This window comes from Capsella rubella, unplaced genomic scaffold (genome assembly GCF_000375325.1).
Source record: "Capsella rubella cultivar Monte Gargano unplaced genomic scaffold, Caprub1_0 scaffold_2, whole genome shotgun sequence".
Taxonomy (NCBI): Eukaryota; Viridiplantae; Streptophyta; class Magnoliopsida; order Brassicales; family Brassicaceae; genus Capsella; species Capsella rubella.
In genome coordinates, this window is record NW_006238922.1 from 10,518,559 (window position 1) to 10,532,307 (window position 13,749).

Here is a 13,749-nt window from a genome sequence, read left to right on the forward strand (position 1 = left end):
ATAACGACGTCGTTCAAAGGAAAAAAAAAAAAAAAAAAAGGGTTTTTGTTGGGGAAAAAGAAAAGAGAAGAGAAAGGGTTTTTGTAGTTTGTGTCTTCTTCTTCTTCCATCATCGTGACACGTCACACCTTCATCTCCGCCGTCTTCATTCTGTTCTTGGTCGCGTTTGAAAATAGCTGTGGTGAAAGAGAAGAAGAAGATGAGTAATAATAATACAGACATGAATCATTCAGGAGGGGAAGAAGAGGATGAAGGAGATGTTTTTCTTGGTGAATCCGATGTTCTCCGTGAATACGATGTCGACGGAGAAGGTTTTTTTTTTCTTTCCTTTTTATAATTCTTCAATCGTAATCCTTTACTGTACATGGTGATATTTTATTGTATGTATGTATATAAGTGTAAGTGTGTGTGTGTGCTCTTCTATTGCCAATTCAGATCTTCCTGAGGCAGATGATGATGACATGGACGAAGGTGGTGAAGAATTTGGTAAGAGATTCATCATCTCTTGTGTTTTTTTTCCTCAAGCTCCCATATGAAACATTTGTATTGGTTCTTAATTCTTTTTATTGCTGCAGATGAAAATGATGACTCTGTTCACACATTCACCGGTCACAAAGGTGACGTTTTTATCATTCTATTGTCACTTAAAATGTTTTTGTAATTTTCATGGAACTGAAAAGGTTTTGCATTTACAGGTGAGCTTTATGCATTGGCCTGTAGCCCAACAGATGCTACGCTTGTTGCAACTGGAGGTGGAGATGATAAAGGCTTTCTCTGGAAAATTGGTAATGGAGATTGGGCTGCTGAGCTTCTAGGTCACAAGGACTCTGTCTCTTGTTTAGCTTTTAGCTATGATGGACAGTTACTTGCCTCTGGTGGGTTGGATGGTGTTGTTCAGATCTTTGATGCATCATCAGGGACTTTGAAATGTGTTTTGGACGGTCCAGGTGCTGGAATCGAGGTATGAAAACTTGTGCTTTACACACTAAGGTTTTGTATCAAATTGCGAGTTTAAGTCTAGTACTTACTGTGTGGTTTTCTGCAGTGGGTGAGATGGCATCCTAGAGGACACGTTGTGTTGGCTGGATCAGAAGATTGTTCTCTATGGATGTGGAATGCTGATAGAGGAGCTTATCTTAATATGTTTTCGGGGCATAATCTAAATGTCACTTGCGGTGACTTCACCCCTGACGGTATTAAACATAAGCTTCTACGTAGTTTGCTTTATGGATTGTCTTATTGAGTCTAGCTGTTTTAATAATATTGTTTACTTGCCTGTACATTCTGTAGGTAAACTAATTTGTACTGGCTCTGATGATGCAAGTTTGATTGTGTGGAACCCAAAAACTTGTGAAAGTATTCATATCGTTAAAGGCAAGTGCTCTTTCGGTTTTACATGTTACTACTGTACAAGTAGAGTAGATATTTCGCCTTTTATGACTCGTGTGAAATCCAATTTTTTGCAGGTCATCCGTATCATACGGAAGGGTTGACATGCTTAGACATTAACTCGACCTCAAGTCTCGCTATCAGTGGCTCAAAAGACGGTTCAGTTCACATTGTGAATTTAGTCACTGGAAAGGTTTGTACTTTACTTACTGCTGTTACCAATCTCTTCACTATATTGGTTTATGATTTATATCGTTTCAATTAGCAAGTGTTACTGCATATTTCAGACCTGTTCTTTCTTGAAAATTTTCTATCTTTGATATACCATTTCCTTGGATGAAATGGGTGTTTCTCAATATCTGTTGACATATCAACTAACTTGTGAATACTCATACCAACAGGTTGTGAGCTCTTTGACTTCTCATACAGATTCAGTCGAATGTGTGAAGTTTTCACCAAGCTCCGCTACCATCCCTTTGGCTGCAACTGGTGGAATGGACAAGAAGCTTATAATCTGGGATCTGCAGCATTCCACTCCCAGATTCATCTGTGACCACGCGGTATAAACCTTGTAGTTTCTTTTAGATCAAATCAAAACAGAGATTGAAACTAAAAAAAACTCTTCTCGTTTTTCCTATCACAGGAAGGTGTGACATCCCTGACTTGGATAGGAGCCTCCAAGTACTTAGCCACTGGCTGTGCCGATGGTACAGTGAGCGTTTGGGACAGCTTATTAGGCAATTGCGTCCATACCTACCATGGTCACCAAGATGCGGTACAGGCCATCTCAGTCTCTAGCAACACTGACTTCATTGTTTCGGTCTCTGTCGATAACACTGCACGTGTCTATGAGACATCTGAGTTCCAAAACAAAGTGGCATAGGCAAGTGCGAATAATACTTACACACACTATCCAGACATGTGTGGTTATCTGTGTTCCTCTTAGTTATATGCCTTGTGAGGGAAATTTTTGTCAAAAATATCAAAGTCTTCATTCGATATGTACACGGCATAATTTACTGATAAGTGTAGTCTTTGTTCTTCAGTCTACAATTCTTGTGGTTCTAATGAGATTGATGTGTTACACATCACATTGATATTATTAATGAATGAGATTCAGTACAAAAAAAATAGCAATTCAACTTGTAAGCATAGCCATTGAATCATAACTCACTCTTTCAAAAATACTCAAATGTTTTCCTGAGAAGTAAGAATGACAAGCTATAGAGTGAGATTATTACACAGGAGAAGAAACCCGCTGAAAATGCAGCCACCAGTAAAGATGGATTTAAAGTCTTTAATACATCCTACTCCTTTTCTTCTCGGTCTTTAAACTGATCTTGTTCCGCCTCGATTGTGGCTTATCTCGTGAACCTGAGTTCCCAAAACTCCTCCTACCGGCTCTTGGACTTGAATTTCTACTACCACGCTTCAGACTCTGGTTTTGATCCTCTTCATCATCGTCCTCATCGTCATCAACAAAATCTCCTCTACGATCATCCTCGACATCAGAACCAGAAATGTCATCATTCCCAGCCTTTGCATCAGTGTCACAAACTTCCCCTTCCACTTTTCCCTTGTCTTCTCTCTTGCTGGTAGAAGAAACTGCCTTGTTGTCTTTCTTAACCGTATTCATGAGTTTCATGTAACGGTTCCTGCTTGTCACCAGTTCATTGCTCTCTATCAGCATTCCCCTCTTGTAACCATCTCTAAGAACCACAGTGTGAGTCCTAAGCTTACTCGACAAATAAAAGATGCCGGGATGGTTATGGAGAACTCTCTTAAACCTAGATCTCAATCCCATAAACTCACCGAGATGCAAAATAGCATCTTTCTCAGCCTTCTTAGACACAAAAAGGTTCATGATTTCGTGCAAAACAGCAGCCGCCCACTTGTCAGACTCATCGCTAGTTGCAGACAGATGAAGTGCATTCTCATAAGGAGAAATATAAGGCAGTTTCTGCCAATCATCAATCCATTTCTTCATCTTCTTATCAACCACAAAACCATTTGAAAACTTCATAGGAAAAGCAATCGGCGATCCTTTCGTAAACTCTCCTTTTCCTTTTCCTATCATTCTAGCTTTCTTCTCCAACACAGATACAGCATGCTCACTACTCCAACAAACAAGTTCTAGCTCACCACTACATCCTCGTAACTTAGATTTGATAACTCTAAAATAATCAGGGAACTCAGGTACCATAGTTTCAACGTAATCCTGAGGCAAACCTAAATCCCATTTCAACAAATCAAGAACCTCCAAAGGAATTTTATTAATCCTATTGATCATCAACAATTTCAGAAGCCTATCAGCTAACCCTTGCTTATAAGACTCACTCCCGTAAACCAATTGCTCATCGGCGTCGAGGTTCAGAATCTCCGGCGTGAGGCTGATGTGAGGATGAATACCAATTCCTCCGGGAAGAAACTCCTGGAAAACGGAAGGGAAGCTTCGGATGAACTCGATGGGACGGAGAGGAACTCGCAGTGAATCTCTCTGAGTGGTGATAACTGAGATCGGGACTGATTTTGCAGGCTCCGACCTGATTAGGTCTTTGATGCTGAGAAGTGGTCTCAGATTCTTCTCTCTTTCAACCGCGTGGTCGAGACCTCTGTCTCTTACGAATTTGTAGACATCTTCAGCCGCCGTATCGGCGAATGTTCGGTGGCCGGAATGACGGCGACTAGAAATGGTACGGAAAACGGATTTCATGGACGATTTGGTAGGCTTAGGGTTTCAGGAGAAGAAAGGAAAAACCTGATGAAAGGGTTTAAAGAGGGTTTTGGCTCATCAATGGCGTTTCTAAGACACTGATGCTGTGTTGAGCAGAGTCTTCGTTCACTCAAGGGGACTCTCAGTAGACAAGAAGAGGTTTTATCATTTTATGGGCTTTTAAGTTGGGTTTTTCAGGCCCATTATAGTGACGTTGCCCTTTTGTGTCTATTTTATTTCTATTTTATTTTCAATCTAATTTCAAAAGAAACAAAACAAATTAATTTGGTTAAGAAAAACAAAATTTTTTTAGAATTATATACAGTATGTGTTTTAGAAAATATATGGTAGCATTAGTAAAAAAAATATAGAAGTTAGTTTCCTTTGCTTAAGAGGCTTGCTAAAACTATTTGTAAACAAGTATCTAAAAAATAATTTACTTTATGTAATATGGTCATCAACTTTAATAATTAGATGAAAAAAAAAAAGGAAATTGTGTTAACTGTCAAAGATAAAGCACCAAATAAAAAAAGGCAAGTTAGTAATCCACTAATTAATATTCAAACCTTTCCTGCCCTTTTTATCTGCGGAGAGAGGAAAGAGAGAAGCCAAAGCCAAAGCCAATCAAAAAACAACTTCGATTAACCAGAAAATTTCCAAGTCTCTCACTCCGCCTCACACGACGGGCAACTTCAGCTCCTTCCGTCGCGCTAGATCCCACCGTCGATCAGTCATGGCGACAGGGAAGACTCCATCCGCCGCGACTCTTTTCACCGGCTCCAAGCGTTTCGATTTCTCATCCGCTGATTCTCCTCCTTCGAAACTATCTCTCTCGCCCGATCAGCTCTACTACTGCCACCAAGCTCTCGGCGTTTTCCGGGATAAAATCCGAGATCCCGACTCGATCGCTCATGAATTTGATAATTTACAGGTTTATAGATCCATCTTTTTCTGTTTCCTCTTTCTAGTATTCTTCCTTGGATCATATGTTCAACGTATGTGAACTAACGCAGGATAATAGGTTGCGGCCATCGGAGATGCAGCTAAGCTGTACAATAGCTATGAACAGTGCCAATTTGGACAAGAACAGATACAGAGATGTTGTTCCATGTAATATATTTTCCTTTTATTTGCGGATATGTCGGCTAAGGTAGTGTACAGTTCTAATCGGATTTGGTTTTGATTTTAGTTGACAAGAACAGGATTGTTCTGAATCCATGTAAAGACTATAGATCAACTGCTAAAGGATATGTGAATGCAAGCTTAATTAAGGTACACTTCTTATTACTCTATTTACTTGTAACTTTATTGGTTTTTGAAGGTTTCTTACAATGGGTTATATGTTATGTAGACTTCGGAGTCTGAGAGCATATCTCAGTTCATAGCTACACAAGGTCCTCTACCACACACGATGGAAGACTTCTGGGAGATGGTAATTCAGCACCATTGCCCAGTCATAGTTATGCTCACTCGATTGGTTGACAATTATAAGGTACCTTCTATATTAACTTTAAAGGTTTATTCTTTGTCTCACTTTTGTGTGTATGAGTCTTCTTTCTTTGGTGTTGTGCTGCTTGAGAAAAAAACAGGAATAAAACGATCTTATTTGTTTGATGATTGATGAATTCACTTTAGTTTGTAAGGGTGATAATGATATCTTCTCCTTGATCTTCCTCCCTTAGTAATAGATAGAATTCACCCTTCGAAATAAGCAAGGATGTTCAGAGATATGTAAACGGATCATGAGGCACCTATTAGTATATTTGATTTAGAAGTAACATCCAAGCAATATTGGTGGAGTTGTTGTGAGCATTTGGTTTTGATGTTCTACTCATCTGTAGTTTCCTTGTATTCAAGCACACATTAGTTCATTATTTGTTAGCAAGTTTTAAATGTCTATTTACGGTGATGATGATAGATAGCTATCTCACTGATGTTAATTAACGAACTTATTTGGTTTGTCCTTTCACGCTAACTTATCTGCCTTCTTGTTACAGACTGTTAAATGCGGGGACTATTTTCAAGCCGAAGATGGACTAAGAGAATTTGGCAACATAGCTGTGATGACAAAGTGGATAAAGACTACTGACACTTCATTGATGTTGCGGAATCTTGAGGTTAAAAACAAGGAAGTAAGAATCTTATATAAGTTTACTTCTGTTTATATCTCCCGGATCAAGTTCTCTCTCTACGGGTCTAGCATGTTTCACACTACGACATTGTGTTTCAGACAGAGGATCAGCCCATGTCCGTTCTGCATATTCAGTATCCAGAGTGGCCTGATCATGGAGTTCCCAGGGATACAGTGGCTGTCCGTGAAATTCTAAAAAGACTATATCAAGTACCGCCTAGTCTCGGCCCAATCATTGTGCACTGCAGGTATACGATGCATGTCAATGAGCGCACCTGTAGGCAAATTGTTATTCAGCGTTTCCTGAGAGAACATTGTTTTGTATTTCTCAGCGCAGGTATAGGAAGAACTGGAACATACTGTGCGATACATAACACAATCCAGAGAATTCTTGCTGGCGATATGTCTGCGTTGGATCTTGCTAAAACTGTTGCAACATTCCGCAGTCAACGCATTGGCATGGTTCAAACCATGGTAAAAATCTTTGGCCGTTACAAGTTTACTTTCTCTATCTCTTCACCACATTATTGTTCTGACTTGTTTAACGCTTACTCTTCTTTATCGAAGGACCAATACTTCTTTTGCTATACTGCGATTGTTGATGAATTAGAAGATTTAACAGCGGGGACAAATTCTGGAACGAGTTACTAAAGGTACGCAATTTCAACAAGCAAATCCGAGTGAGAGCTACCTTTTACATAGTCTTATATACCTCTCTTCTCTTGTCCATCCTTTTGATCCTGCTTACAAGGAGTAAAGAGGAAAAAAGGCTTCTACTACAACACAACTGTATCAATTTCGTAATATTATTCATGAAGAAACCGGTGTGGAGAAATCTTCTAGTGTTTCCTCTAATATCAAGTCTTGTTTTTAAGCCTCTACAATTTCTGTAAATTTCCATATGTGATGTGATAGGGTTTATTTTCTTACTTAAGTTGTGGGAAACTGGAAATGCTGATCAAAGAAGCAAATGAATTTGCTAATGCAAGATTGTTTTCAAAAGACTATGAAACCGGTTGGATTCGGCTGGAATTGTAAAGTAACTGAAGAAGGATTTAGTGGTTAAGATTAAACCAAAGTTGCACTCGTAAACAAAACAAAAAATTGGAAGCGGTTAAAGAATAAAAATGGCGTAAAATGTCCGAGTCATCGCCGCACGCGGGAAATCTTGCTTGTGGCGGCGCGTGTCATCCAAGCGCAGTACAATTAGCTATAAACCCCCCAAATCGAGACGCGAGTCTCGAGTCTTTCGCCTTTGGCTTCTGGATCCTCGTGTTGATGATTGAGAATACATCGAATTCGAAATTGAAGTAAGCCATCATCGTTTCTTTTCCGGATTCCATAACTCAATTCGAGAATCACCCAAGGGTAAGTTCTGCTTCTCCAGATCTCAGCTCTTTCTCTATCTCTCTGTAGCGCGCAATTGGAATTGAATTCTTGTGGATCTTTCCATGTTTAGCTTGATGTGGTCTGTCTAGGTTTGAATTTGTAGTTGAAGGCACAAACAAATACACTATGTCGAGACCTCAGAGACTCTGAGCCCTAGTATTGATGATTAAGATTGGCTTAGAGCTTGAACTAGGCTAAGAGCTAGAGATGGGGCTTTTGTGGGTTATCATAGAGTATTCGCTTGAATTCTTCTCTGAGTGGTCTTTCGAAGAACTTCTGTGGATTGTGAAATGTGATGATCCCTTCCATTTTCATTGGCCTCAAATTTGGGATTCTTCTGCTGCTGTAAAGAGAGTATAGTTTATAAAGCTTTTGTCTATAGATGTTGAACACATGAGTCTGGTTATTATCTACACTTCTAATTGATGGTTTGGGAGCTGCCAGCTCTTAGTAGCTATATAAGTCATAAGTGTTCAGGGACATTCTTGGCCGAGGAGAAAGTAATGAGCTTTTGTCTTGTTTTCTTTATCTATTAATATAGATGTTAGTAGAAATCATCTGCAAGAAGATATTGTCATGATCTTATTGATGCGGTGTTTGAAAAGGAGTCAGATTTTGCTTAGATATTCTTCTTATGGGTCTATTTCGTGAGTAAAGGATTTGACTTTGGTGAATGGTTAGCTTAGTTCTTGTTCTTTTTTTCTACCGTGAAGAGTTGTTTTTAAGTTCTTTTTCCACAGATAAATCAAATCACTCACAGCATATGTTATCTTATGTTCCATGGCATGTTGCTGAAACCTTTGGATTTTGCTAATTGCAGGAATTCTAAAAAGCAAGTGTGCTTCTGACTCAAAACCCGCACACAAGATACTCAACGAGGGAACTTAAAAAATGAGTTTTGCGTGCCTTGTGTGCCATAGTGTAGAGAGCCCATCCCATTCACTTAGAAGCTACTCTGTTTCTAGCTCAGACAACGAGGGTAGATGCTCTGTGATTGCCAGCTGCCTCACAAGGAAATCACTCATTCAAGCTGCAAGATCAAGCACTTTCCCTGCATCATCCTCAAAAGTAACCCCACAACCCAATTTCCAAGCAGGTGAAGGAGCCTCACCACGCTTAGTACGAAGCCGTGCAGTGAGAAGAGACATTGTCAGAGACTGGAACTTCAACGAAATCGATACCGAGCTTTAAAATCAAACCTGACTCGTCTCTTAGGAATAGTATTAGTTTGTTCAGCAACTACCCTTTTTTTTTTTTACCTCCTGTTCAAAGTTTTGTATTGGGTTTAGAGTGCTTTGCAAACCAATAATATAATATTTTCCTGGCAGTTTATTCAATTTTGGTATTACAAATCAACCACACGCTAAGGTGGAGTCAATAAACTTGGAAAAGCAACACAGTAGATCATTGAAAACGTAAAAGGGAAAAAAGTGGTCACGTTAGGTGAGGGAAGGCACGTGATAGTATTTGCCTTTGCACAAGCATTTGTAGACGAGAGGGCAAGCCTCAGAGGCTGAGCACTTGGAAATGATCACAACGAGCTTGCATGGTTTACATGGACCACACGCATTCGAACAATCAGGTATGCTTGATCCACTCGCCACATCTGCAACCTCGGAAATCACAATACATCAGAACCAACCAAGATTACATATAATACTTTCACTGTCTCAAATCATGAAACATGTATAGAATACTCACAGTTGAAGAGATCCAGTTGGAAACTATTACTACTAACAAAGAGATGGAGAAAAACAATCGCGAATAAAGAAACCGACTTCATTCTGAAAAATTTGAAGGAAGTAGTTCTAGTATGTAGAAAGTGTTGTTGAACAAAAGAAAAATGTGGTGAAGAAGTGAATAACGAATTAAGATAAGATATATAAAGGAGAGTGAAGGTAAAAGATTGAAAGTGATTTATAAATGAAACAGTGTTGGATTCACATGATCCATCTCTCTCTTTTCAAAGGCTTTCACATTCTTTGATCCTTTCTCATTAATTTTGAATCCTTTCTTACTGTTTTGGTCTTTTATTTCTCTTTGGCATTCTGATAAGCACAAGAAAATGTGCAATATAAACATTATCGAAATGTACATTTTTTGAAAAAAAAAATACGGAGTAAACAAATCTCAGATGTCTCGTCATAATCAAGTCCTTCATGCCATCAAGCGTGATCCTTTGAGACATTGCTTTAAATGAAGTCCCCACTCTTGTTACACCTCATTTACTCCATTCCTTTCAGCAACATACTCGTTTTAATAACATTGAGCATTTACACATCACGAACCATTCCCCCCCAATATGATAGTATCTCTCTCTTATCTTGGGAGTTTCATAACATCAATATAAATAAGAATCCCATTTCTTTTTAAATTTTGATTTTTATTCTTTGTCACTTTGTATACAACAATTGTTGGATATGTTGATGAGGTGTGAATCAGATTGGTGTGACACGATGTCTTCTAAATCCATAGTCAAGACTCGAAGTGCCCGACAAAAAGGAGTCCTTTGTATGGGATACTATATTAGCAATGGGCATGTCCCAAAGTTTTCTAGGGAAACCACCTGTGCTTGTGTCGGCCTTTCGCATCATTGCTATTTAGAATATACATTTAATGTATTATGTACCCATTCCTCATCATATCATTTTCTGGCCTATAACGTAAACACTACTATTACACAAAATAATATCTTCAAAATCAAAAAAAATGTTTTTTATTAGAAACGGGTTAGAGAAAAGTTGGAATAAAGGAGAGTATAGGGGCCATTGGGGCATGCGTTTAATGGTGTTTGGCTAAATATGGCCAAAAAAGGTTTCTTGTAAGCTTTTACTATATTCCTCTTTTTCACCATTTCTGGCATAAAAGCCTTATCCCATATTCGATCTTTTAACGTCTCAAAATGATCAAGCTTCCAAGATATTCAATTAGCAAATTCACCAAAAACAACCGAAGCGGAGACAAACTAAACATTAATCAAACGAGTGAGAACAACACTTCATCGCTACCGAAAAAAAAAGAAAGCAAACCAAACTACACATCCACAGAACAAATTGAGAGTTATGATCACCCCACTGTTAAACACTATCCAACTTCTCATCATTCCCGTTATGGTCATCCAACAACAACAATGAAGACTCTTCATCTTTATCAACCTTGCTCATCTCCAAACTTGATTGACTCATCGCTCTCGCCGCTTCTCCTTCCCAATCCGTCCTGGCCAAAACCGCATACAATATAGAGACCGCGCAAGCAGCTTGAGCCGAAAGCAACCCAAACCACAACCCACTAAACCCAATTTTCAACCAAAACGCTAGTCCAACCGCCACAGGAGTCCCCACAAAATAAAATGACCCGAGATTCACGTGTGCCCCAACCGCAGGACGACCTGTCCCTCTGAGAATCCCGCAACCCGTGGTTTGCGGACAGTTCCCTAGCTCGCATAACCCGACTATCGGCATAACAGAAGCAACCAACACCTTGAGTGGCTCGTAACCAGTGAATAGTCCAGCCCAACGCTCTTTTAGTACCACGGTCCAAACCACATTCAATGCTCCTATCACAAATGCACAAGCTAGAGCCACGTTCGCTGCTAGCCTTGCCTTGTACGGTCTACCTGCACCAAGCTCGTTCCCAACCTGAGAGAAAAAAAATAATGAAACCAAAATCTTGAAAAAGTTATTGAAGCCTAAACTTTTGTCACATGTGAAGGAAACAGAAAAGGACAAGTGGTGTATTTCGATGAGGTTGAAGAGTGGTCATGAGATTGGCAATAATAATATATAGACCACACTTGACTACTCTCTTTTCAACCACTTTTTATTTTTATTTTTTATTTTTTAGGTATGTTAACGTCCAATCACATTCCACGGGGTGACCTATTAATGGAACTTGATGTAATATTTTCCCATCACATTCCACGTTTTTCATCCACTTATTTCTTTCTTCTTGTAAAACAAAAAAAAATTTAAGAAGTTACAGTTACAGAAATAAAACAGCTAGGAAACAGAGAGCCTTTCTAAGAAACGTTACACCTCAAGAATTGTAACCTAGCTCCAATATTTAAGTCTTCTTGAGTAATGTTTTTCATATGAACCTTACCACTAGAAAACAAAAAAACAAAAACCTTCTAAACCATTCATAGGGTCCTTGGAAACAGAGAAACTGAAACGTATGCAAAGTTCATCAATCTTTCTTGAATAATGATGATCTTAACTCTACTAAAATGTTTTCTCACCTCCAAGTTCCAAGACTTTTGTACTTTTTCTTTTAATAAAAAAAAAGCAACCACAAATATAAACAAAAACTGGTGTTGTTGTTACTCAAGTGGTTCCATCTTGAGTTTGAATTTGAAAACCAATTGCAATCTACTTAGTCAATATTGACTCAATCTTGACTACTTAATCAACATAGTCAATCATTGCTTTGACTCAAAAGTCTTCACTTTAGTCAATAGTGTATATGACTCAAAATTTGACGATATAAGAGAAAGAGTAAAAGACACATACCCGAGCCGAGACACATCCAGCTAAAGCCATAGGAACTGTATACATAAGACTCGTAGTTTGAATCAAAATCCCGGTGGCAGCCACGGCAAGCTTAGGATTCTCTAAGTATCCACCCATCACAGTCACTATCTCATACCACCACCACTCCAAACATATCCCCAAACAACTCGGAACCGCCACTCTCATTAATGGTCCCAAGCCTCCAACAAACTCCATCACAGACGAAGACTGAGCCACCGCCATCGTAGTAGAGCCGCCACTATCATCACCAACTTTTCTATGCAACTTTCCACTCATCCAGACATATCCAACCAAAAGTCCAACCATGATCAAGTTAGTCACAACAGATGCAGTCGCCACACCAGGGACACCCCATCCCTTCATCATCACTAGCCAATAGTTCAACGGCACGTGGAACGCCACAGCTGCTAAGGTACACCACATCATCGGTTTCGTCACACGCTGCGACCTTAGATAAACCCGTAAGGGTTGAAGGAGAGTATTGATCAAAAGGTCAGGGAGAGCGTAGAGACAGTACTCAGCGGCTGTAGCGGTTATCTCAGGGTCTTGGCCCATAAAGAGCATGATGGGTCCGAGGTTGATCCAAAGGAGGCTAATGGGCAAAGAGGCGACTAAGAGAATCACAACCATACGGTGAAGAGAGAGCGTGAGGAGATCCCAGTTCTTGCTTCCGTAAGCTTGGCTACACACTGGCTCGAGACCCGAGGCGAGTCCTACGAGAACAGAGTACCCTGTGATGTTGGTGAACCCGATTGAGAGAGCTCCTCCGGCTAGCTCTAGACTACCGAGCCGTCCGAGGAAAAGAACAGACACGACGGCGCGTACGTAGACTAGACAGTTCATTGCAGTGATAGGTAAAACCATAGCCCAGAGCTCTTTAAGTTCCTCTATGACTTGAGGAACAGTTGGGTGTTTATGGGAAGTGAAATCATTTGATTCGGTTTTGTCGGCCATTGAGTGTGAGTCTTTTTTTTTTTAGTTTTCGAGTTTAAGGAGATAGGATCAAGAAGCCATGGGAGTGGGAGGAGAAAAGTTGCGAGGTTTACGGTTCGAGTGAAACAGAGAACAGATGAAGAAGACGTGGAGTTAGAAAGGCTGAAAGAGTAAAAAAGAAAAGAAAAAAAAAAAGTATCTGTTTCGTTTGTCTCCTGAAGGCTGAAAGTGAAAGGAGGAAAGCTGCAATAAATAGAGGAGAAAGAGCTGAAAATTAAATTAATAAAAATGTATTTTCTTTCAAAATTATACTAATATTTTTAGCATTATAATAAAATATAATTCTTACTTTATTTTTAATACAAAAACATTTAGTTTTATAATACTATTATCTATGTTAATCATGGTATATAAGTTATAACTATTAAAGTATCTCTAAATATATTTAAAAAGTTTTTTATTTATGCATATAACTAAAATATTTTTATGTTATACAATATAGGATATTTTAAATACAAAAATAATATATCTATATATATTGTCTCTTTGATGGGATATGAGAAACAAGATGATGAAAAGATAAACCGGTTTTTGTGTCACTATTAATCATAGCGACAAAATATAAAAGATAAGAATGACGATCTAAGAAAGCGGTAAGAAACGAC

The 13,749-nt window shown here is 39.0% G+C and overlaps 6 protein-coding genes and 1 long non-coding RNA gene across 7 annotated transcripts; 4 read left to right on the forward strand and 3 right to left on the reverse strand.

Moving 5' to 3' along the window:
• Positions 1 to 86: 86 nt before the first annotated feature.
• Positions 87 to 2,434, forward strand: LOC17894560 (angio-associated migratory cell protein). The gene is made up of 9 exons (XM_006300934.2): positions 87 to 311; positions 436 to 486; positions 576 to 617; positions 696 to 961; positions 1,046 to 1,193; positions 1,291 to 1,374; positions 1,467 to 1,582; positions 1,791 to 1,949; positions 2,033 to 2,434. The coding sequence occupies exons 1-9, from the start codon at positions 200 to 202 to the stop codon at positions 2,270 to 2,272; spliced, it is 1,218 nt and encodes a 405-aa protein (XP_006300996.1). The 5' UTR covers positions 87 to 199; the 3' UTR covers positions 2,273 to 2,434.
• Positions 2,435 to 2,520: 86 nt separating this feature from the next.
• LOC17895142 (protein ROOT PRIMORDIUM DEFECTIVE 1) lies at positions 2,521 to 4,211 on the reverse strand. The gene has a single exon (XM_006301329.2). The coding sequence runs from the start codon at positions 4,100 to 4,102 to the stop codon at positions 2,687 to 2,689; it is 1,416 nt and encodes a 471-aa protein (XP_006301391.1). The 5' UTR covers positions 4,103 to 4,211; the 3' UTR covers positions 2,521 to 2,686.
• A 468-nt stretch (positions 4,212 to 4,679) lies between these two features.
• Positions 4,680 to 7,216, forward strand: LOC17894955 (protein-tyrosine-phosphatase PTP1). The gene is made up of 9 exons (XM_023787902.1): positions 4,680 to 5,033; positions 5,116 to 5,212; positions 5,292 to 5,374; positions 5,454 to 5,594; positions 6,100 to 6,234; positions 6,333 to 6,481; positions 6,566 to 6,707; positions 6,801 to 6,886; positions 6,985 to 7,216. The coding sequence occupies exons 1-8, from the start codon at positions 4,836 to 4,838 to the stop codon at positions 6,882 to 6,884; spliced, it is 1,029 nt and encodes a 342-aa protein (XP_023643670.1). The 5' UTR covers positions 4,680 to 4,835; the 3' UTR covers positions 6,885 to 6,886; positions 6,985 to 7,216.
• A 138-nt stretch (positions 7,217 to 7,354) lies between these two features.
• LOC17894944 lies at positions 7,355 to 8,959 on the forward strand. The gene is made up of 2 exons (XM_006301655.2): positions 7,355 to 7,601; positions 8,443 to 8,959. The coding sequence occupies exon 2, from the start codon at positions 8,514 to 8,516 to the stop codon at positions 8,811 to 8,813; it is 300 nt and encodes a 99-aa protein (XP_006301717.1). The 5' UTR covers positions 7,355 to 7,601; positions 8,443 to 8,513; the 3' UTR covers positions 8,814 to 8,959.
• Positions 8,873 to 9,444, reverse strand: LOC17894359 (EPIDERMAL PATTERNING FACTOR-like protein 7). The gene is made up of 2 exons (XM_023787903.1): positions 9,324 to 9,444; positions 8,873 to 9,228 (listed from the first exon to the last, which is right to left on the reverse strand). Exons 1-2 carry the CDS (start codon positions 9,403 to 9,405, stop codon positions 9,062 to 9,064), a joined length of 249 nt encoding a protein of 82 aa, XP_023643671.1. The 5' UTR covers positions 9,406 to 9,444; the 3' UTR covers positions 8,873 to 9,061.
• Positions 9,445 to 10,525: 1,081 nt separating this feature from the next.
• LOC17896046 (protein DETOXIFICATION 54) lies at positions 10,526 to 13,138 on the reverse strand. Its single transcript, XM_006302092.2, has 2 exons — positions 12,131 to 13,138; positions 10,526 to 11,260 (listed from the first exon to the last, which is right to left on the reverse strand). The coding sequence occupies exons 1-2, from the start codon at positions 13,103 to 13,105 to the stop codon at positions 10,700 to 10,702; spliced, it is 1,536 nt and encodes a 511-aa protein (XP_006302154.1). The 5' UTR covers positions 13,106 to 13,138; the 3' UTR covers positions 10,526 to 10,699.
• Positions 12,915 to 13,279, forward strand: LOC111832053. The gene is made up of 2 exons (XR_002835186.1): positions 12,915 to 13,005; positions 13,131 to 13,279. It is a non-coding gene; the product is annotated as an uncharacterized LOC111832053 (long non-coding RNA).
• The last annotated feature ends 470 nt before the right edge of the window (positions 13,280 to 13,749 follow it).